This window comes from Scophthalmus maximus, chromosome 9, assembly GCF_022379125.1.
Source record: "Scophthalmus maximus strain ysfricsl-2021 chromosome 9, ASM2237912v1, whole genome shotgun sequence".
Taxonomy (NCBI): domain Eukaryota; kingdom Metazoa; phylum Chordata; class Actinopteri; order Pleuronectiformes; family Scophthalmidae; genus Scophthalmus; species Scophthalmus maximus.
In genome coordinates this window covers 12,593,827-12,615,772 of record NC_061523.1, presented here as the reverse complement: position 1 = coordinate 12,615,772, position 21,946 = coordinate 12,593,827, and the positions used below count along the sequence as shown (strand labels likewise).

Here is a 21,946-nt window from a genome sequence, read left to right as displayed (position 1 = left end):
AAAGGGGCGTCATCTATGAGCAATATGAGACAGAAGAGCAGGAGGGCAGCACAAAAAAGAATAATGCATCAACTCATTCTGTATAAGGGCATTTAAGGTTAAGGTAACAATCCAGGCTCTTACACAGTTGGAACTGACATAAACATCGGAATTTTAAACTTGTATTTACAAGTTCATCAATTCTGAAGAAAAATCAGTAGTAGTATTGGCTATGATGCTGAAGCAGGTGAAGGAATTGACTGTGCATTTCAACAGTCAAACACACAGGTCCCCAACCAAATCAGGATTACATTTACAGAGCAACTCTCTACATGCTAAGGTTGAGAAGTGTTGACATAATTAGTTCACAAAAGTATCAGCAAATCAGCTGAGTGTTCAACAAAAAGGTCAATATAATAATAATAAAATATCTTTAGTGTCATATTACATTTAAAACACAAATTCATGCACACCCACCTGATTGGCTACTACTGCGTCCTGTGGGTCATCTGGTTCTGCAGCTGCCAATAAGGCCTGTAGTGACAAGAGGACTGTCCTCAGAGTCATCGCTGCCGCCCTGAAAGGATACAGAGTACAGTACATGTCACTGTTTAGTGTGTCATCAATATGAACTCTGCTCACAACCTTTGACTCCTGCATGTGCATTTCTGCTGCAGTCGAGAAGTCAAAAGATTCTCCTTTCCTAACCACTACTCCTTTACTCCAAACTGTCATGAGGACAAGAAAAGATGTGAAGGAGAATCTTTAAGAAGTTAAGAAAAAAAGAATGCGATGGGAAGAAGGTCCAACTGCGCATACAGTACAGCCTGTTTGTTTTTTTACAATTTTATCTTTATAGCTCAGACGTTCGTGTGAGGATAAATATTGATGCAAAAATTGTGGGACGGCATTTACTCCTTTCCATTCATTAAAGATGGTCCAGTGTTTCCTGTGCTCAAGGAGATAATATAGGAAGCATTGAAGCTCCTTTCCCTATCATTTAGGGAATTCTAAGAATTCTTATCATGGCTGCTGCCGAAATGCTTCCAGATCATTTCACTAAGTTAAGAACCTTCCGAAGGCAAAACAGACTATTGGACCTTGGCCGCTGTGATTGTTTGAGAGTAGCTGATGAACATTTTCAAAAGTCAACATGATTGTGGACCAGCCAGTTTAATATACATCTAATCTGTGTACCTGAACACTTACATCACTATGCACAAAACTTTCAGCTCTCTCACATATGTAACTCTTGTGTGCCTGTGTTTAGTATGGGATCAATATATTATAGGAAGTGTGAGTTTGGATGAATAAATACTGGAGCAGCATAAGAGGATTGTATTATCCAGCGATTACAGTAGTGGGTAGTACAAGAAACACGGATATGACTTTCGCTTTCGAAAGTGGAAATACTGTCTCACATGACTAGAAAAGTATTTCATGATGTATGGTGGCTGAAGAATGTAAAGAATGCTGGCACACATTCACTCACCACTGGTCTTTGAGAATGTCCAGACATATTGCACCTGTGACTGAGCTGATGTTGGGATGCCAGATCTTTGAGATAAACCGCACCTGAGGAGATGACACGAAAATCATTTGCGAGATTAGCACAGTACCGGAAGCATTTCTGAAGCTAATGCACACAAAGAAAGGGACAACCTTCGGTAACAATAACAGCGATGAATCCCTACCTTGGGTGGATTGAATGGATACGTCTCTGGGATTTTAATTTCTAGTTGATATCTACCACCTGGAAGAAATGAAAGGGTATCGCCATTATTTACGGATCAAAACAATTCACGAATTGTTGAAATACCTCTTGAAATAGTTGGTGAGGCCCTCTCAAAAATACAGCTGTTGTCAGTGACGCCCAATAGCACATTGCAGAATTGTGCAACTATGCAAACAGGTGGGCCAGAGCCCCTCACCTTCATACGGTGTGTCAGGTGGCCCTGCTATCTCCCCTTTCAGCTCTGTGAAGTTCTCATCCACCAGATCCACCTTTATCTGGTTCTTGCTCGTCTGAAAGGGCGAAAAATGGCAAAAGAACGTCTCACTTCATCAGACAGGCAGACAGCGATGGACGTCAAACTTCCGACTGACAACCACACGCAGCATTCGCCAAAGTGGACCTCCACGTGTTGCACACGTCTTGCGGGGTTTGTGTTTGTTTTTGTTTTGTTTTCTAGGCGTTAACACCGCGGCTGATGTGCGTTGACACGAGTCCGCAGGGAGTCGGGAGCACACGTGAAGACCCACACCGTCAACACCACATCCAACCACCTCTGCTAGGGCTAACAGGGCTAGCTTAGTGACCACAGCAGGCATGGTGAGCTAGCCGCCGACGTTCCCTCGGCAACATGAACTTGGGGCGCAGGTCATTTCAAACATCTGTCCGACTGCTGCCAGGCAACATTAACTTCTCACATGGCGTCACCTCGCCCACGGCGGCACACGAATCGCTAGCGGCGGTGGCCGTTCGAGGAGCCGCGCGCGCCGCCGTGTCGGCTACAGTTAGCTAGAGCTAGCTCACAGCTCGGCGGTTAGCCAGCTGACAGCTGAGGCAGCGACGCGTCACTCTCGTTCCGCTCGAAAGCAAAACAAATAAAAGAACACCAACAGGCGACCGAGGAAACCGACCTCTTCACTTTTGAGGACCTCTTTGAATTCCCGTTTTATCCTCTGAACCGCGATGTTGGCCATGGTTGCCCCGTGTTCCCGTCCGGTTGGGGCCTCGCCGCCGTCCGACCTGCCTGACGTTAGCTAGCGTCTCTTGCCCACCGGAGCGATGCACTTCTTTTCCTTTTTTCTGGGGACACAACCGTCAAAAATGAACAGCCGCGAGGTTGTTGTCCGTCAGTCCAGGTCGTCGATATGCGGCCGCGGTTGGTTGAAACAGCTCAACATGTATCTGCCATCTCAAATGTGTAACAACACGATGGTTGGTGGTACCGAAAACATTTTAATGCCAAACTGCATGCAGTCTGGATGAGAGGAGGTCACGTGATCTGTATTGCCATCCCGAGCGCCCCCTGCCATTGGTCGGTCTGTTGGTGATGAATAATGTATTGTGTAATAATAATCATACCAGGAATAATGATTATCGTTATTATAATGTAGTTCAAACCATGTGATGTACACAAGGATGCTATTAGGGAAACAAAGTGGTCATTCTACATCAAAAATAAAAGACAAAAATCTAAATAGTAAACTGTTGGGGCTTTTTATTTTCAACACAGTGACTAGCAGATTACCAAGTGTTCACTCACTCAGGGTCAGAAAACGCCCTTCAGTGAAGTTAGGCAACACTACCACTATGTATCACCTGCAGTCCCTTTCCACTGCAGCTGTAAGATCACAAGTAAACGACAAGCTCCTCATTTTGCCTGACGATTGGAGTTGAGCCAGTGCATCTCAGATCCGTCTCTCATACAAATCTAAGATGCCTTTGAAAACAGGTAGGGAATCAGATGAGTTAAAAGAAAATATGTCTTACTTTTAAGTCACCACAGAATAGATAAGAGATGACGCATCCACATGTGTTGCCATACAAACTGTACTCTAAGTTTACCGTACTAAAGAAGTAGCAACCATGACGTCCTCTAAAACGAAAAGCATTTCATGTACTTTTGGTATTCCTCCCATTTTTTTTAGAGAAAGGACAGGACCATCATTTTACAGTGAAAACGCTGCGTACAGTGACACTAGGGGGCATCCTTGTCCCATGAAGATAGACGTTGGTGACTGTGTCATGGGTGCCACAGTAAACGTCACTTCTCGTGTTTGAATAAAGTGGATACCACCTCTTCTTTCTGATACAATCCACAATGATGTGTGAGCTAAATGTCTCTTATCTTGGTATAAACTATCATATAGCCACATTATAGTCTGATCTACACAATTGAATCCTCACTGACAGAATTTTTTTTACACAACAAGAATCATGGCATTTACACATTTTCTCCACAGTGAAGGTCAAAAATGGGGTCAACATTTATGAAAAGTTTTTTTTTCTTTACTGTAAACCACAGAGCTCACATACTCAAGTTTTGTACGAGACGTGACATTCAGTAAATCTGTTGCCATCTCGTGGTCTTTTTTAATACACAAATAAAGGAACTTACACAATTACCCCGGCTCATTTCCCTCCATACCATTTTTTAATAACCCATCATTACAGTATAATGGATGAAGACACTTTTTCTTTACAGTGATTGTGGGAAAATTGATCAGACAACAAGTATCAATGGACCAGATCACGGATCGTCTCTGTCTCTGAGCTACACATAATTTGTACTGAGTCAACCTCTTCCACAGTTAGCGCTTAAGAACAGATGGATATGAGCATACAGGTACTCCTTCCCTTCTTCGCCTCCTGTGCATCCTGTTCGTCCTCCTCCCTCTGCCTCTTCTTTGGTTTCTCTTGGTGATGACGACAAAGATAACGAGTGCTGTCAACATAACAGCTGTTACCAGGAGGCAGCCTCCGAAAACCAACATCGCTTTGTTCTTGAACATCCATTCACATGCAGAGCAGCGTTCGCGCAGCTCGCTGAGCCTGCAGGTCCGCACGGTGTCATCCTCCGGGAAACCGCTGTGAGTGATAATTTCTCTGTAGACAGCGACGGAGGCCTTCGCTTTGGATTGGTGTTGGTTCGAAGTGAAAAGCCCAAACTGGGGGACATGTCGATCTTGCAGTTTCCACATGTAGAAGCCCTGCAGGTTGACTCTATCTAAATGGTGAGCTGGAGACAAAGAGAACAAGGATTAGAAGCATTCATTTACTCTCCCCTCATCTCCCCCAAACAGTAAGAATAACCCAAACAACAACCCCCCAAAACAATCAGCTCTTAAGAATACATACATGATGGTTAATCTGTCCTGACACAACACATTTGTATGTGCAAAAATAAGAGATAATAAAGGGCAAAGTATGAACACAACACTGATAAGAATTGTTTGTGTACTGTGCTCTCTGTCTTCCTCTCTGTTTTATGATATTTATGGTTCCTCATTAAGTTACATTTTTATAGTAGGAAGCAATATGGTCATAAAATCTGTAATGCCTGAGGATCTGTATCAATGTCTCAATATCCCGAACACTGCAGGTCTCCATTTTGTTCCAACTGAAATATGATTTCACTATATTTCACAACATTTGTTGTTCTTTGATTCTGGGACAAAGAACAGCATGGCATGTTGGCAGACTGCCCACCTTTGAGAGCCTCTTGCAGGTAACTCCTGAGGTAGTGTTGCCTGAGTTTGTCCTCAACGGGAGCCTGATCATCAACCCCACTGGCAGTCACAATGATAGGTAGAGCCCTTCCATATCTCTGGTTCACCCAGTTCAGCGTCTTCCTCAGGCCCCAGGGTACAGTAGCCTGCCCCAGACTGGATGAAGGCCAGGTGGGATCAGAAAGGGTAAGACAGTCATGATCAGGCGGTTCTTTTTGCTGAAAACTGTCTTGTGTGTGAGGATATGGAGACACCAAACGGGTGGTAAAATGGTCCAATGCGATAAAATCCAAAGCCCCTCTCAGCTCCTCCTTCTCCGTGTCAGTAAAAGTAGGCAGAGGAGATCCAGGGAGGCCCATTACTCGAGCTCTCTCATCCAGGTATGCCCTCATTTCTTTTGGGTACCCCCCCTGGCTATGCTTCTCCTCATACCTGGTTCCCAGCAACGGGTCTAAAAAGCGACCAAGTTCAAACAAAAGGAATCTCTGTGCTGCTGCCGTATGTGAGTCCAGGAAGGGGTTGGCCGGTTCAGCCCAGTCAGCATGTAGTGCGAGTGATACCAGTGCTCTCTGTTGACTGAAATGTTCCCTCTCATATAACCTCCAGGCTTTTGCATGAGCCAGAAGAAGATTATGAGCTGCTTGATGCTTCTCTTTCGCATTGGAATAAATGTCTACGAGTCTGTTTGGCTCATTGATGGTGATCCAGTATCGAACCCAGGACCCCAGCTGTTGGTAGCATAGTGCTGCGTATTCCTGAAAAGCTTCAACTGTGCTGTAGTTGAGCCAGCCCCCAGAAGCATGAATTGGCCCTGGTAAACCCAGATTTGGAGCTCTGTGTGAGGGGTAGTAGAGAATTACGACAGCCTCCAGGTTCAGCTTCCTGAGCTCGGTCAGGACACAGCGGTAGTACCTTTCAAATGTGATAACAATGTGAAAGAAAGTAGGGAATTAGGAATAAATTACCTCATGTAAGGACAGAGGGTATCATCTTTAAAACCAAATTAGCACTGGAATTGTGACAGTTCATACTGTGTGTGTGTGTGTGTGTGTGTGTGTGTGTGTGTGTGTGTGTGTGTGTGTGTGTGTGTGAGAATTTCTACCTCAGAGCCTCAGTGTTCACATTAGAGAGGTCTCCATGGGGTAAGATCAGAGACCAGTTTAGGGCAAAGCGGTAGTGAGATGCCCCTGTGGATGCAAATAAACGAAGGTGACTACGGATGGCCAAATAGTCGGTGCACTGGGCCGGTCTTATGGGGAGCTTCACCCCTGGGATGGGAAGCAATGATCCATCTCCCGTCAGGTTCCAGCTGTACAAATGAGGGTCAGTATACTGTGGTGAGAAAGGGTCGAAGTGGACCTACAACGACAAAAAGGACATACAAGTGAATGAAGCCATAATTTAGCATTTTCCTCTGCAAAATCACCCTCTTGTCTTCTCACCTGTAAAGTGGAGTCAGCAATACCCCAGTGAAAGTCACAAGGGAAACGACCTTTAACCTCTCTGAAGGTTTTATCTTTGAGGAAGCCGTTGCCAGCGACAACATGCTGGTAGTACTGAGCAGACGTCTTGGGGGTCCTGGTACGATTTGGTTCGTTGAAGTCAATGTAGAAAAGGCCTCGCCTAACAGTGTAGCCATAATTCCACTCAAATCCATCCACCAATGACCAGGCAATGTAGCCAAACACCTGCACACCATCAAACTTAATAGCTGTAATGGAAAACACAGTAACAATATAGTCAAAAGGACTTATCATATTTGTTTCATGATGATTTCATTACATGTTTGCTCATTACAGTTCTTCGCTCACCTTGTAGGACCTGGTTGATAAAACTCTTCATTAGATAGATGGGCACTGTGTCCTCCCTTTCCACACTTGCTTCAGAGAACCAGCCTCCTTCAGCCACAAGCAACCTTGGGTCCCCGTACTCCAGCTTTATCCAGCTCAATATGCGCCTCAGGACTGGGGTCACAGTCTGCCCATACTGGACCAGGCTCCGACCCAGACGGAGGTTGTTAGGCCCGAAGGACAGAGCAAAAAAGTCTGCGGTTTTCTGCACCCAGAGCTTCTCCTCAGGGGTGAATGTGGGCACGAGGGCCCCATGCTTGATTCTGAGAGAGACTGGATAGTCCCCATCTCCAAAGATGGGGTTGGCAAACCAGCCGAGCACAGCCTCTACTGACTGCTGGCAAAGCTCAACATTGGCAGTGGTGGCTTGGCCTCTTTGAGGCTCAACCCAGTGTGATCCCAGAACAATTGATATTTTACCCTTCTGAGTTGGGCGGAAATGGGTGTTGTAGGTGTGCCATGCTTTGGCGTGTGCCTGGAAATCACAGCAGACATATTGTTAAGATGCACTGTACAAGAATCTATAGCAAAATCATTCATTTGGCCCTTTTCATTTGGAGACATTTGGACATGTAACTGTCAGAAATCACAGGTGTATATAAAAACAATGATGGCTGATTTTCATTTTGCCGCTTCATTTTCTGGATCCAGGTATTGTTCATGTGAGTTCACTGTCAAACTGTCATGGTCCACTGGTTCACTTGAATAGAACAAAGCTTTTGGTAAGTTTAATAGTAACGTGTGTGCTTTTGCTGCTATGAAAAGGCCTGTAAAGCTTTTGAAACACTTTAAACCATTTTTAGCCAAGGTTGTAAAATCTTCGAATATTTAATAATTTAACATCTGGATCCAGCACAGCAAGTGACATGTAATAGATTGTTTTTATTTAAGCATTGTAAATGACTTGTGCTTTCCACTAAATTGAATTCATTTTTAAAAGTCATACTAACTAACAGATGCAACAAACAAATGAGACTAAAGTAATAACTTCCTCAGCAGAAGGAACAGAAATAAATTGAAAACAATCTAATAGGTGCATAGAATTATTATTTGCTCCTACTATCTGCTGTACAGTCTGTGCTAGACCCTCAGCTGCATAAACGTGATTATTAATGAAGCATATCTCCATGACTTCCTGTCAGACACCATTTCTCTCCAGCACAAAAGTGCTGATGTGGTGGACTTTAACCTCAATGTCTCTCTTAGTGTCCTGTTTACTACATCACAAACCTGTCAAAATGAAATATGATATAGATTTTTTTGAAAAGCTGTATTACATGTAAAAATTACAGCTTTGCACCAGTTATGCTGTATGTTACAATGCAATAAAACTCCATTTTGCTCATTGATTTAGCTTGACTGAAACAAAATATGAGAGCCAATTTGCAGTCCGTGTTTGATTCACTGTGTTCTGACTTCAAAATCATGTGGAGGCTGCATGATACGGTCATGTATTGACTATCATGAACTGATAAAAGTTCAAAGTTTACAGACCGCCTGTTCTATTGGATAATTTTCAGGTACTGTTGTTTACAGCCCAGGCAGCACAATACGGTTACAGACTGCCAATCTACTGAGCCTGTCTTACTTACCCTGATCAGGTTGTGGGCCACAATAAGAGAGCTAGAGGGACCCCCCACCTCTCCAGGAGCGTGCACACCTGTCCCATACCCCTGTACAGCCATCAGGTATGGGTTATGCATCGTGAGCCAGTACCTCACACGACTCCCAAACGTGTTGAAACAAAAGGCAGCATACTCCTCAAACAGTCCCACCAGCGTGTCGTTTTTCCAGCCTCCATATCGCTCCTGCAGGGCCTGTGGCAAGTCCCAGTGATGGAGAGTGACGATGGGCTCGATCTTCTTTTCCAGAAGCCTCTCTATGAGGCGGCTGTAATGCTCCACAGCAGCTTTGTTGGGCTGACTCATGGCATTCCCATCAGGAAAGAGCCTCGGCCAGGAGAGAGAGAAGGAGTAAGATCTTACACCCAGCAACTCCAGAGCCTTAACATCTTCTTCCCAGTGAGTGTAGCTGTCACTTGCCACACTTGCAGTTTCCGCTGCTGAATTCCCACTGACAGATGAGTGGGTGAAATGGTCCCAGATGGAGGTTCCCTTCCCCTCCTGGTTCCATGCTCCTTCTGTCTGGAAGGCAGACGTCCCTGAACCCCAGAGAAATCCTACAGGGAAAGTGTCATGAAGTAAAGACTGGGCTTCGATGGGGTCTGTCTTGGGCTGCTGCCAAATCTTCCGGCCCTCCCCAAGAGCACAGGCTGCCCTGTTCCAACTACACACCGACAATAGGAAACACAGCAAGAGGTTCTGAAGTGTGGCAGCAGAAGGATGGCTCACCATACTGAAGGATTTCACCTTGTCTCAGAATTCCACTTGAAGGGGGTCAGTCAGAGCAGCTGCTCTGTTCAATCTCATTGAGCGTCTTGTGATTGACAAAAGATCCATAATGGTGGTAAGGAAGGCAGAGAAATGATCACCGCAAGGAGAAAGGGACATCTGGGACTGTGAGGTGCTGCAGTCCCCATCTGACAACCTGCTAACACGTCCTTATCTCTCCCTCAGTGTATGTGTGCACCCACAGCCCCTCCCTACCACAAAAGGTTCACGCATACAACGGCTGGCTCAAATCCACAGGCTCGTATTTCTACACGCCTCAGAAGTTTCCGGTCAATTATTTTGACCTGTAATTCCAAAAACCCTCTACCATCTCTCAATTATATCACCAAATAAAAGAAAAATACTCTTTAAATCCCTGTGAAGATGCACACACACACACACACACACACACACATACACACACACACTCTCTCTAAACATGCTGTTGATTGCTGTAAGGAATGCTCTTGAGTCAATAATTAGCTTGTACTCTGATCTTAGCTCCGTAACAGAAGTAGTCACATGTCCCTCCGTTTCCGACAAACACGGGCAAACTTTTTTGTCCGTGTTTGGGATTAGGGATTTCCCATGCTTCCAGATATATTGAGGAAATTTATTGAAAGAGAAGGAAAGACTATATCATGAAGTGCAGCCTTATAAAACAAACAAACAAAAAATAGGGCTATTGTCTTCCCATGTCTTATGGCGCAGAGCTATGATGCGTGTCCTCAGGGTTCGGCCGAGATTTGATCAAACCTCGCCAGGTGAGAACAGTCACACCAGCTCATATCACCTTATTCAATAAAGCTCCATTTGCCATGTGAGTAATGGTCACTAGGCCAAGAAAAAGCAGAGCGGCCACTGAAAACATTGTCCGGAAGTGTGTGTGACTGTCCATCTGATTAGGCCTCCCAGTCACATTAAAACAGCTCCAAGCCCATCAAAAAGCCCCTTTCTCATGCTCTGTCATCATGGCAGTGTGTACAGCAGCTGTCTAGAGTAAACAGCGTAGTTGCCCAGGATACTCTCTGCTTCAAGGCATTAGAGGGATAAATCAATTGAGTTGGGAAAGGGGTCATTTCCCACACAGACTGACCTCAGTGTGGTTGCTAAGATAGAAAAAAGATGCCTTAAGTAAATACCTAGCTGCCTTGTGCCTGTAAAGTGTCCATGCAACTCAGAGAGACCTTTTCATGAAAAATATATACAAGTGGAAAAGATAAATTCAAATATTTAAGTATGGTATGGTTTGTGACAGGGTATTGTAATGAATATGTCAACTGTTTCTCTAAAAACAGATTTAAATTATGTTCAATCTGAATGATTAAGTATTAGCAGCATTTACACCAGATATGATGCTTTCACTGTCCCCAAATAATGATATGAACTCAATCAACATATATCTCATCATAAAGCATAACAGTAAAAAGCTCTCTACAGTCTAATTTAGGGGAAGTTCAAAGTGGGCGTACATGAGAGAAACATGTCATTGGTCTGGGAATTGCTTTCATTTCTGTCTGTTTCCTCTCTCCGTTGATATTTACTGTAACATCAGCAGCGGTTGAGAAAAGAAGAAATGAGGTAATTTGTCTTTTTTATTCAGTTTTGGTTTTCTATCCGCTGACATTTTGAACCCATTTTGAAGAAGAAGAGAGAGCACTGAAACCTTTTTCTTCTACTTAAGCCTCATGAAAAGTATTTAAATATAACGGACTGCAACATAGCAACTCATTAAGTGTTCAACAAATGAACAACATTAAGTACAGTGCTTCTGACCACAGTTCAGGTTAGTGCCCTTTTGGTTCTGTCTGCACTTGTTTATTAACTACATTGATTTTTCATAGTTTTATTATTCTTTCATTGTGTGAAAGTTTTTATTTTACCAGCATAGTCTCTGGAAACTGACATGTCGTCTTGACCAGTAAAGCAGAATATTAAGATTAGGCAGGCCAACATGCAGAGATGTTTGATATGCAGAGTCTATATAAGAATAAAACAGCTGACGTTTTTTTAAACTATGCATTGACTCCATGCATTTAGAAAATGTCTATGACTGTTTATCTAAAATAACACATAATGTGTGATATTAATTTGATGATGAATGATCAAAGGAAGTTCATTTTTTAAAAACAAAAAAACATCCTGTTACCAAGAACAAGATGCTGCAGGGCAAATGAAGGGAAGAATAAACAATAAAATGACATATAATCGTTTCTGTGAGATGCACAATGATGACAGAGATGTTCATTTCCTTACTTTTATGCAGGAGAACAATGAGGCCTACGACTGCTGCCCTCTGGGCGGCGGTCATGTTGGTGGGACTCCAGCAGCTTGCTTCACTTGCTGCATCACCTGACAGCAGAGTAGACTGCTCGTCCAAGAACCTCTCCTCTGTTCCAAGAGACCTGCCACAGGAGGTTGAGTTTCTGGATCTCTCATGCAACCACATAAAACAACTTCACCGAGGAGACTTTCGAAACACCACTCTCCTGAGATCCCTGAATGTGTCATGGAACGGTCTGGAGGAGATTGATCCGGGGACGTTCTCTGACACACCACTCCTGGAGGTTCTGGACCTGTCACATAACAGGCTGAAGAACCTGTCGGGTCAGCGGTACCTGCTACACACGGGGAACCTCCTGACTTTAAATCTGACCTGGAACTCGTTTCTCACAATGACACTGGGGAGCGCCTTCACATCCCTGGTAAGACTGGAGAGATTAGCACTTGGAGCAAAAAACATCAGTATGGATGATTTCAAGAACATTGCTGGAGCGAAACTGCAAACACTGACACTTTGCCTGGGGGATGAACTGGGTTATGAGGCAGGCAGCCTGAAGGATGTTCACGCTCTAAGGCTTCAGATAGCCTCCACTAGTGGTAAATTAGTGGACGACTATCTCTATGCTGATGCTCTGTCACTCTTTGATGAAGTGGAGTTGATGAATATGACAGGTGGCTACAGGGAACTAAGTGAGCAACTAAGCCAGAGAATAGAAATCCACACTTCTCACCTGTATCTCACCAACATATTAATTCACTGGCAAGACTTAACTCACTATGTAAATGTAATTCTTCGTACATCTATCACCCATCTTTGCTTCTCTGATATGGCCATGTCCCGTTTGCCTCAGGTAGACACTGATGTGACTAAGAAGTCTAAAATGAAGTCCTTTTCAGGCAGAAGGGTGGTGGTGAAGTCATTCCTCTTTTCACAGGAGGCTGTGTACAACTTTTTTATCAATATGCCAGTGGAGAGTTTGGCAATCACAGAGACCTCAATCATACACATGACATGCCCAAAGTCACAGAGTCCAATCCTTCAGCTGGACTTCTCCTATTGTGCTCTATCAGACTCCATCTTCTCCAGAGTGGAGGGTCAGCAAACTCTTGAATGTCAGAATCTTGGAAATGTGAGGAAATTGATCCTGGTCGGCAACAATCTAAAGAATCTTCAGTTGTTGAGCAAACGTGTACAATACATGAAATCCCTGCAACATCTCGACCTCAGCCTCAACTCCCTGATTTATGAGGGTCTGGAAGAGTGCGTCTGGCCACCAAACATCACCAATGTGTCCCTGTCTTCTAATCGTCTCACACATACTGTTTTTAAATGTCTTACAAAAGGAATAGAGACACTGGATCTCCAAAATAACCAGGTTTCTGTGATACCGTCATCCATCTTGAAACTGGGAAACCTTTCATCTCTGAATCTGAATGCTAACAGGCTGCGGGACCTGCCTGTATGTGATGGTTTCCCCATATTGAATCAGCTTCTGCTTAGATCAAATTCCCTCCATGCCCCATTTGTAAACAAACTGGAGAGCTGCCCCAAACTGAAAACCCTAGATGTCGGTAACAACCCCTTCACCTGTACCTGCGCTCTGAGGAGTTTCATACATCTCGGCATCAAGTCTGAAAGAAAAAGTCACCCGGGAATCGAATTGTTGGGCTGGCCATTGGACTATTACTGCACCTACCCAGAGGATGTTAGAGACACCATCTTGAAAGACATACTGAACCCAGATGTCACCTGTAATGTGGCCATTCTGGCAGTCACCATCTTGTGCCCAGCAGTGGTCGTGATTGTAGCAGTTGTGATCCTGTGCCACCGTTTCGATGTTCCTTGGTACATGGGCATGATCTGGCAGTGGACCAGAGCCAAGCATCGTGCCAGAACAAGACAAGTTCGACCTGAAGACCTGGTTGGGGTCGAGTTTCATGCTTTTGTGTCTTACAGCCAGCATGACACAGACTGGGTGCACAACTCCCTCCTTCCCAACCTTGAAGGGCCTGCAGGAGGGCTTCGCATCTGCCTCCATGAGAAAAGCTTTGTTGCAGGAAAGACGGTTATTGAGAACATCATGGGCTGTGTGGGGAAAAGCAGACGCTCACTGTTTGTGCTCTCTGCTCATTTCGTCAAGAGTGAGTGGTGTCATTATGAGCTTTACTTCGCCAGCCACCAACAGCTTGCTCTGGGATCGGACAGTATTGTTCTGGTGCTGCTCGAGCCTCTGCCTCAATACACAATACCATCAAAGTACAATCAGCTGAAGTCCATGATGGGCCGGCACACCTATCTGGAGTGGCCACAGGACATGGCCAAGCACAGGTTGTTCTGGGCTAACCTCAGAGCTGCCCTACAGGCAGACCTGCCAGACGTACCAGTCACAGAAATAGAGGAGTAACTAAGCAAGGCGGCACAAAAGAGGAAAAGGAACTGGGAAGAAGAAGTGTGAATGGAACAGAGGAAGTTTGTAAGACAGAACATAGGAGCAGTAAAATGTGGGTGCACCAGTGACACTGGATGGATAGTGAAAGTGTATACTTTTTTTGTATTCCTTTTCTTTTGCACATGAGCATACTTTCTTAACATTAAGTGTGTAATTTTTAATACTGAGCTGCAAGCTGACAAACTGATTGTTATGTAAGATGTAAATAAACATATAGTCACATGTAAAAAAATCCAAATGACATTTAATGAGAACATTTACAATGACTAACACGTTGATCAGAGGTGTAACAAAAAATAAACTTTTAAAGTAAATGCACTTGATTCTTTTAACAATACTGACATACACAAATATCACAATATGATAAAACCACTTCAAATGTGGTCAAGCATATATTGTGGTCAACACCAGTAAAGAAGAAAAATAATACACACACACACTATGAAAACTGCATGAGCATTGTATGTTAAGAAAAAAAGTATCTTCTCCAACTCATTGAAAAGAGAGATACACTTTTAAGGTAAGAAAACATATTATTTTCTTAAAAGTACAATGAAAGATGAAAAAGAAAGATTATGTGTCCTGCGTTGAGACAGCAACAGCCTTTGGGGTCATAAGGTCAGTCCAGCTGCATGAAACTGCCTGGAATATCAGTGATAAAAAGGTTCAACAGTCACGGGCCAGTTGTCAAGGAAGAGACTGGATGATGATGATTTTCTCGTTGATGCAGAAACGATGAAGCACGGTCAGTAGGTTCTCGCCACAACGCGACACCTGCCTCTCCATGGCCAAACGGAAATCCTCTTTCACTCCTTTGGTGATTCCACGAGTCACGGTGTGGTGTCTGTTAAGAGTGAAAATGATGAGAGAAAAAAAATTATAAAGATAACATACATGTGGTCAGATATGTATTTTTATGAGCTGATTTGTCACAGACAGAGACTGAGATTTATGTGACCTAAAGACAAAGTCATGGAAACAGAATGTTACATTATTCTTACACGCCAATGACCCAGTCAAGATTATCATACAACAAAACCACATAAAACATATCCACAAATGAAATGATATCAAGTGTTATGAAAAGCAAAGAACTAAATTGGCTGCACAACAAGACCAACATCCTCGAATAACAACGACAACAACAACAACAGTGATGACCACAGAAAGACGAGCAATGGCTCAAATAAACAAACGCCAACAGGAAATCAAAGAACGTCTAACTCTTGATGTAAAATGACAGGCCCAAATCAAAACTGGGGTATGACAAGCCTTGAAGTTGGGAATGAAAGAAGGGTGACTGGTGTGGGGGAGGAATGGGAGACTGTGGGAGGAGGGGCCTGGGGTACCTGTCCATCGCCTGCACCCCTTGTAGTAGAAGGGTATTTAACTCCACCCCCAGGGCGGGACTAGGATTCCTGAGGGAGAGCAACATTCAACAACTCTCAGTCAGTGAGGGTGCATTCAAGACTTTTAACTTCTACAGCAATGAATGAAGGAGTTTGAAAGAAACGTTATTTTAATCATAAACCCCTTCTCTTTAAAATGCCCTCTCCATTACCAGCAGTTTCATTTGGAAGTGAAAAATTTCCCCACAGGCCAGGTCTACTTAGATCATCAATCAATAGCACTTTTTTCTATAAAGTCACACCAACAGAACGGGGGTGTGCAGAGTCACAGTGCCAGCTGGAAAATTTCTGCGACGTGCTTACTTGATCAGCATTCCCTGATTGGGCAGCAGCTCCAGCTGAATCCTCCCTCCCTCCGGAGTACGCAGGTACGCAAACTCCTCCAGCATGTCAATATCTGACAAGAATCATGAGCTTATGGAAACTAACACCCAAGACGAGACCACAGAAAAAGTAACCACAGATTTATGAGTCTATATACAACATTTACAAATCCATTCTTGTCGGGTGCTATTGTGTTTGTGTGGGTAGTTACAAAAAAGGATACTGGTGACATAGTTGAAAAAATTCTCATACTGCAAACCGCCTTGCTGACAGATCTTATCCACCGCCTTTAAAAACAGCATCTCGCCGTGAGGCCAGTCAAGCTGGAGAAGCACCACCACGTGACCGAGGGACAGGTCGTCACGATTGTCTGTGAAGGCGCGGAGCTGATTGGCCAAAATTGAGACAAGGAGAAAGTTTTATGTCAAAAAAAGTGCATCAGCACTATAAAAATCATAGACTCTGGTAAGTACCTTGAAGCAGGCCAGCATGAGCTGGAGACAGAAAGGTAACACGGCTTTGCCGGTGCAGGGAAGCAATCTCAGGTCGTTGCCTAGTTAATACAAAAAAAGAGGAAGAACATAATGATCTGAACTAATCCCAGTTATAAATATCTACGTCATACAACAAACAAATGTCAATTTCCTGACTTCTCCATCTTGTATCATCAAGGGATAACAGCAGTTTCAATAAAGCCAGTGGTTACATATAATATGCAAATGGCAGCAAAAGTAAGCCGGGTGCAATAGACAGCACTGTAATATAGAAGAATTAAAATACTGGCTACAAAAAGAAAATATGAACCCTCTTTTCACTCAATATAAAAAGTATTTCATTAGACGTCAGTTTTAAAAGTCCAGAATTGGCATATGACAGTTGTTTTACAGAACCAGGAAGTGTTTACCTTTCCTATTTTTTCCCTTGGCTTTACTTTGATCTTCAGGGGTCTTTGTTGGTTCTTGGTTTGGTGGCACCAGGCCGCTGACCACATCGAGCAGCTTCTCACAGGCCATCTGATGAAAAGGTATGGTACGAAATCAACATCACGACTGCAAATGGGGCAGAAACATTACACACAATATAATTAAAACAAAATTCCTGCATTTATTTTGTAACTTTTAAATCCTACTGTTAGCATATTTTAATGTATCGTCCATGTGTTATGTATATTACTTGCTAGACCAACACCTTTTCTGAAAATCATCAGTGACTATGTATGAACACATTTATACATCTGGGGAAGTTTATTGTATTTAAATAGACTTCATAAGGGCACCTTTATTACAAATCTGGTATAAATGGTTAATAAATGCAAAAGATTCTGGGTAAAATAATGAAATATCAGTGAGTCACAAATTATTACAATGACAAGTTCATTATGCAAACCCAGCCAAACAATCATACTTATCTAGAAGGCCACCCGCAGGCCAGTAAGTGTAATAGATCCATTTTTGGTCATGGCCCACAGAGAATCAGGTCTTTGTACAGTGCTCAGGAGATATTAGAATGTACTGGAAATAAAATAACTCCCTGCATATATAACAACTCAGTATGAGCATCAGAATGGACATGATTAGAACAACAGCTCTCCTGTGCAATCTTAATGTGTAACACAATATTTTGAGCCAGCTGTGCAACTGAAGTTTATGGAAATAAAAATTGAATGAAAAGGAATGAAAGCGGTTTGTATTACAATAACTATCAGTCTTTCAATATTTGTGTGTGTGTGTGTGTGTGTGTGTGTGTGTGTGTGTGTGTGTGTTTACCCTGTACTCCCCCAGTGCGTAGTGGCAGGAGGCCTGCTGTATGAGGGCCCTGTGGTGCTCCAGACTGGCCTGGCCTGAGGGGCTTTGCTGCCCAGGCTGAGGCTGCAGCACCGCAGCCATCTGGTGCAGGCTGGAGAGGGCCTTACGGTACTGCCCCTGAAGGGAGGAGAGTGAGAGAGAGAGGGAAAGAGAGAGAGACAGAGAGAAATCAATTTTAGACAAAATTGAAAATGAATTACTATAAATACATGGATTGCAGTTCTTAGCTGCATTTCTACTGTGATCAAAAAGTTAGCTTTAATTCAGTGAAATATGATGGTATACATTATAAAAGCAGCAGGTGTCTTGTCACAGAAAACCTTTTAACAGTTTCTTGCCTGGTACATGATCATGTCACTGAGGAATATTCTGAACCACAGCCAACTGTCTGTCTTCCAAGATGCACAGATCTTCTTGAACTCTGTCAAAGTGCAAATGTACAAAAAAAGTGTGTTAATTTTGAATTCATCTGCAAATCCGTACACAATCAGGCTCCTACGGTTCTCAGTGGGCTGCCCGCTCCTCTCAGGGTTTCTGGCCCAGGAATACGAGGGGCATCCACTGACGGCTTTTTCTGTTTAGGTAATCAATGCAATGAACTCCTCAGAACTCATGACAGGTTTCATTTTTAAAGAGGGTCAGTCATGTAGTGATGAAACTTCTGGTACTTGTTATTTTATGATACTGTATTATATCAAGGTTTGCTGTTTTGGGTTTATTATCCTGTTTGAGTTTCATGTACTTTAAAAGGCCCAGCTAGGTAAGAGCAGGTAAGCCTTGTTTCGGCTTTATACCTGTCACTGTACAAATAAGTAGCAAATGAAAAAATGTCCTTGTCCTACATTTCTATATTGTGACTGGAGTCTGTCTGGATGTGTGAACAAAAACACAAACAAACATAAGAGGTGCTTACCAGTTTCCAGGCCGTCGTGGGAGTGAAGCAGATCCCAGCTCTCCCTCGCTGTGCGGAAGCTCTCCAGAGTCTCTGACCAGTTGGGCATCTCAGTCTTGTTCACTGAAATGTGTCGACTGCGGCCTTTCCCCAACCCCTCCTCATCATCTGAGCTCTGTGATGACACAGACATATGCATGGTAACCAAAAAGCAAAGGCAACAGAAAAAAACATAACATTTATGAGTGATCTGTCTTTGCGCATTGAAAAATCATGTAGAAACATCGACGTGATCTCTGCTCTAATCTCACCATCGTCTTCTCTCTCCCATCAGCCAGTTTGCGTTTCTTATGTGCATGTTTCACTGCTCCCCTCTCCAAGTCCACATCATTATACACCAAGCTCAAATCCTCCACAAGGATCCATGGCCCCAAATTCAACGCATTGACACCTGCCAAATATAAACACATCATCTTATTATTGAACCTTTGATAGAAAAACACAAGAGAGGGGCATATCCATTAGAACTAGAGTGAAATTAACAAACAAGGAAATGTGTGTGCTTGCAAGGACATAGACTGACCCTGGAACAGTGCAGGCTGTACAGCTGAGACATAGAGAAAGACGCTGCGGAACAGGACGAGCGCAGCACAGATGACCACTTGACTGCAGCAGCGGGACCTTGTGTCTCCTTCCAGACCAGGCAAGTAGCGACACAACTCCTTCACCCTCACCAACATGTCCACATAACTCCTAGTACAAATATATACACAAGAAAACTGAAATACAACTTTAAAAAACATGTATATTAGATGGCAAATGCTACACATAATGTCGGTGTGTGTAAGAATGTATAACAGGCCTGAACTGTCCAAATGTGGTCCTGGAGATGCCCACCCACTGTGGTTGGAAGTGTCTGTCTGTCTGTCATTATAACATGAGGACTGGGTACTACGAATGTAATAATGTAGCAATGCCTAATGAGTACTCATGGGTTGAAACATCAATGTAAAATGGTCTCTAGTTTACAGATGTTTTTGAAACACCAATATTCATCAATTTGAATGTGAATTGCAATTATATTGTTATTGTTTGCATATTCCTTCACTACTATATTTTAATCTGCCATGCATACTGAAACAGATTCTAAACAGAATGTTAAATCAACACGTCTCTAAAATAGTATAAACAAATACTTTAAACATTAAGTCTGTCATGAATATAGAATTTCTTCTGGAGCTGCTGCAATAAACTGCATTCATTTTCACTAGGTGTGACCTAATAAACAGACACCTGAATATAAAATAACCCTAAAGAAGAGTGGTGGCTGATCGACAGGCAGAGTGAAAGAGAGCACCTCTGTCCCTTGTCTCCCTGCCACTCGCAGCGAGCTCCAACCACAGCGAGGATATCCAACAGCCTCTCCCAGGGCTCTGCTACCACTGAAGACTTTTCTGACAGGCCATCAATCACATAACGCTGGGAACCACGAGACACACTGGGTGACTTCAGCGAGCCGGCTTCTTGAGAGCCTGAAAAGAAGAACAAAGAACAAAATGAGCAGAAAAAAATGTCAGGTAAGTAGTGAATAGAGAAAATCTGGAGATAGACCCTACAGTATTACCGGTGAATCTTCTGTTGAAATTATCACACTGGGTTACACTAAGAAAAAAAGTCAAGTACAATGTTATCAAAGTGCACGTTTACCCTGTATCTGTACATCAGGTGAGGGTCCACGGGTAACATAACCAATATAGAATTCAGCTGCTTTCAGCATGTACTTCTGCATCAGGCTTGCCGGCAAGCGCATGTCCATATTGTTGATGACCAAAGGAAGGACGTCACACACTGTAATGGTAAAAAAAAATAAAATGCACATAGCAAGTGTTTTTTGCAAACTAATGGAAAAACAAAATATTTTAAATACAAGTGTTTCGCTTACCAAAGAGTTTTCTGAAGCAGTTGACAGGAGTCTCTACATTCTCTGACACCTCCGCCTCCAACAACGTCTCTCCTAAATTGACCTACAAATACAGCAGATTTTCACCGCCGACTGTTAGATGGCTATTTACTCAAGGTTCATACATCAACATATAAGAGTTTTAGTCTACTATTACCCACCCCATGTTGGACCACAGACTCCGGGAAGCGCTTCAGAAGGAGCAGCAGCATCTCCGCCTTCTCCAGAGTGTTGAAACACTGCTCTGTGGCTTTGAGTAGCATTTCACACTGCACGCGGCCAGGAAGTGTCTCAAAAAGTCCTGAGGCAAAACACACACATAGATGGACAGTCTTCTAATAGCCGCCCGCACTTCATTATCACACAGTGAGGATGTACACTGCATACGCGTGGCCTGTACACTAACAAGGCAGATCCACTCCACTCACCTCGTAGAAACTGTGCATGCTTGTCCTGAGAGTCGCCACGCAGGGCAGCTGTGATGACACTGATCTCCCGCCAGACTGTGGGTTGATCTGGAAAGTTTATAAACCTAAAGGGCAGACAGATCATTCATTGGCCTCTTGAGCGCGGACAGGACAGGACACTGGCACCATATGGAGACAGTTCACTGTAACTCACATGTCGTACAGGAGTCTCCCAGCTGGTGCTGTCCTCTCTGCATTGCGTTCAATGATGTACATTTCATACTGTGAACACATGTCGAGCAAGACAGATGATCCTCACATATCAAACCTGTGATAATGCTCACACATTTACGGAAATCCATATACCACAGGTGGTCAAAGTATGAATAACTGAGATGAAGCAAACGCTGAATGTTACCTGTATGTTGAAGTCTGCAGGGTACAGGGTCCTGGCTGTGATGAGCCAGGCTTTAGCCGCACAGGGATCATCAGAGACCAGCTCGCGGGCTCGTCTCACCAAAAACTCGCAATCTTTTTGCGCTGACATATTTTCATGTGTCGAGCTTTCGGTGCCAACGGCGACAGGCTGTAGTTACTTTCTTAAAATCCCAGTGGATATATTGCGTTAAGCTAAAGGCAGCTTACCTGTCCAACGCGTAACAATAAGGCTAGCAAAGGCTAGCTAGTTAGCTTTGGGCATGTCCCTGTCTGTTGACATCATTGACACATTTGCTAGAATTCTTCACCAAACGGCTCATAATCATCTATCGCTTACACACTTTACAATCGCAAATATACAAAAGAACGCGAGCAGTTAAAAGTCCTCTCGGCGTTGCCATTCAAACTTAAAAACCCTCCTTTACCGAAACAGTTCCTAACGTTGTAATAATGTGGGACCGGAGTCGCAAAAAACTACACTGCGTCCTGATTTACGGCCAACCGTCAAGCGAGGCTTGATT

General features: G+C 43.5%; 4 protein-coding genes across 8 annotated transcripts in view; 1 reads left to right on the top strand and 3 right to left on the bottom strand.

Annotated features, from left to right (window-relative positions):
* ube2ka (ubiquitin-conjugating enzyme E2Ka (UBC1 homolog, yeast)) overlaps positions 1–2,983 on the bottom strand; it is a 24,864-nt gene extending 21,881 nt beyond the window's left edge. Inside the window, exons 1-5 of the mRNA XM_035650014.2 lie at positions 2,623–2,983; positions 1,911–2,004; positions 1,674–1,732; positions 1,472–1,554; positions 457–556 (exon numbers count right to left, since the gene is read on the bottom strand). Of these exons, the coding sequence (XP_035505907.1) occupies positions 457–556; positions 1,472–1,554; positions 1,674–1,732; positions 1,911–2,004; positions 2,623–2,685 (399 nt within the window). The 5' untranslated portion in view covers positions 2,686–2,983. The remainder of the gene's footprint in view (positions 1–456; positions 557–1,471; positions 1,555–1,673; positions 1,733–1,910; positions 2,005–2,622) is intronic.
* Positions 1–21,946, bottom strand: part of ints10 (integrator complex subunit 10) — a 25,032-nt gene extending 3,086 nt beyond the window's left edge. Inside the window, exons 1-18 of one of the 3 annotated variants that reach the window (XM_035650006.2) lie at positions 21,406–21,946; positions 21,202–21,269; positions 21,009–21,112; positions 20,742–20,881; positions 20,563–20,644; positions 20,328–20,468; positions 19,978–20,152; positions 19,204–19,373; positions 18,932–19,071; positions 18,642–18,795; positions 18,067–18,149; positions 17,690–17,845; positions 16,828–16,936; positions 16,397–16,476; positions 16,147–16,309; positions 15,903–15,996; positions 15,540–15,608; positions 14,415–15,034 (exon numbers count right to left, since the gene is read on the bottom strand). In XM_035650006.2, coding sequence (XP_035505899.1) covers positions 14,878–15,034; positions 15,540–15,608; positions 15,903–15,996; positions 16,147–16,309; positions 16,397–16,476; positions 16,828–16,936; positions 17,690–17,845; positions 18,067–18,149; positions 18,642–18,795; positions 18,932–19,071; positions 19,204–19,373; positions 19,978–20,152; positions 20,328–20,468; positions 20,563–20,644; positions 20,742–20,881; positions 21,009–21,112; positions 21,202–21,269; positions 21,406–21,534 — 2,214 coding nt within the window. In that variant the 5' untranslated portion in view covers positions 21,535–21,946 and the 3' untranslated portion in view covers positions 14,415–14,877. Of the gene's footprint in view, positions 1–14,414; positions 15,035–15,539; positions 15,609–15,902; positions 15,997–16,146; positions 16,310–16,396; positions 16,477–16,827; positions 16,937–17,664; positions 17,846–18,066; positions 18,150–18,641; positions 18,796–18,931; positions 19,072–19,203; positions 19,374–19,977; positions 20,153–20,327; positions 20,469–20,562; positions 20,645–20,741; positions 20,882–21,008; positions 21,113–21,201; positions 21,270–21,405 lie in introns of those variants that run through there. The other 2 variants (XM_035650007.2, XM_047334413.1) reach the window with 2 other exon arrangements.
* klb (klotho beta) lies at positions 3,190–9,884 on the bottom strand. Of its 2 annotated transcripts, XM_035650001.2 has the most exons (7): positions 9,419–9,883; positions 8,660–9,246; positions 7,029–7,542; positions 6,660–6,928; positions 6,320–6,576; positions 5,198–6,129; positions 3,190–4,727 (listed from the first exon to the last, which is right to left on the bottom strand). In XM_035650001.2, exons 2-7 carry the CDS (start codon positions 8,993–8,995, stop codon positions 4,300–4,302), a joined length of 2,736 nt encoding a protein of 911 aa, XP_035505894.2. In that variant the 5' UTR covers positions 8,996–9,246; positions 9,419–9,883; the 3' UTR covers positions 3,190–4,299. The 2 variants fall into 2 exon arrangements, with proteins under 2 accessions (XP_035505894.2, XP_035505893.2); XM_035650000.2 differs by having other exon boundaries at positions 8,660–9,884.
* Positions 11,025–14,504, top strand: tlr1 (toll-like receptor 1). Of its 2 annotated transcripts, none has more exons than XM_035650003.2 (2): positions 11,025–11,038; positions 11,724–14,504. In XM_035650003.2, exons 1-2 carry the CDS (start codon positions 11,034–11,036, stop codon positions 14,143–14,145), a joined length of 2,427 nt encoding a protein of 808 aa, XP_035505896.2. In that variant the 5' UTR covers positions 11,025–11,033; the 3' UTR covers positions 14,146–14,504. The 2 variants fall into 2 exon arrangements, with proteins under 2 accessions (XP_035505896.2, XP_035505897.2); XM_035650004.2 differs by lacking the exon at positions 11,025–11,038 and adding an exon at positions 11,054–11,243.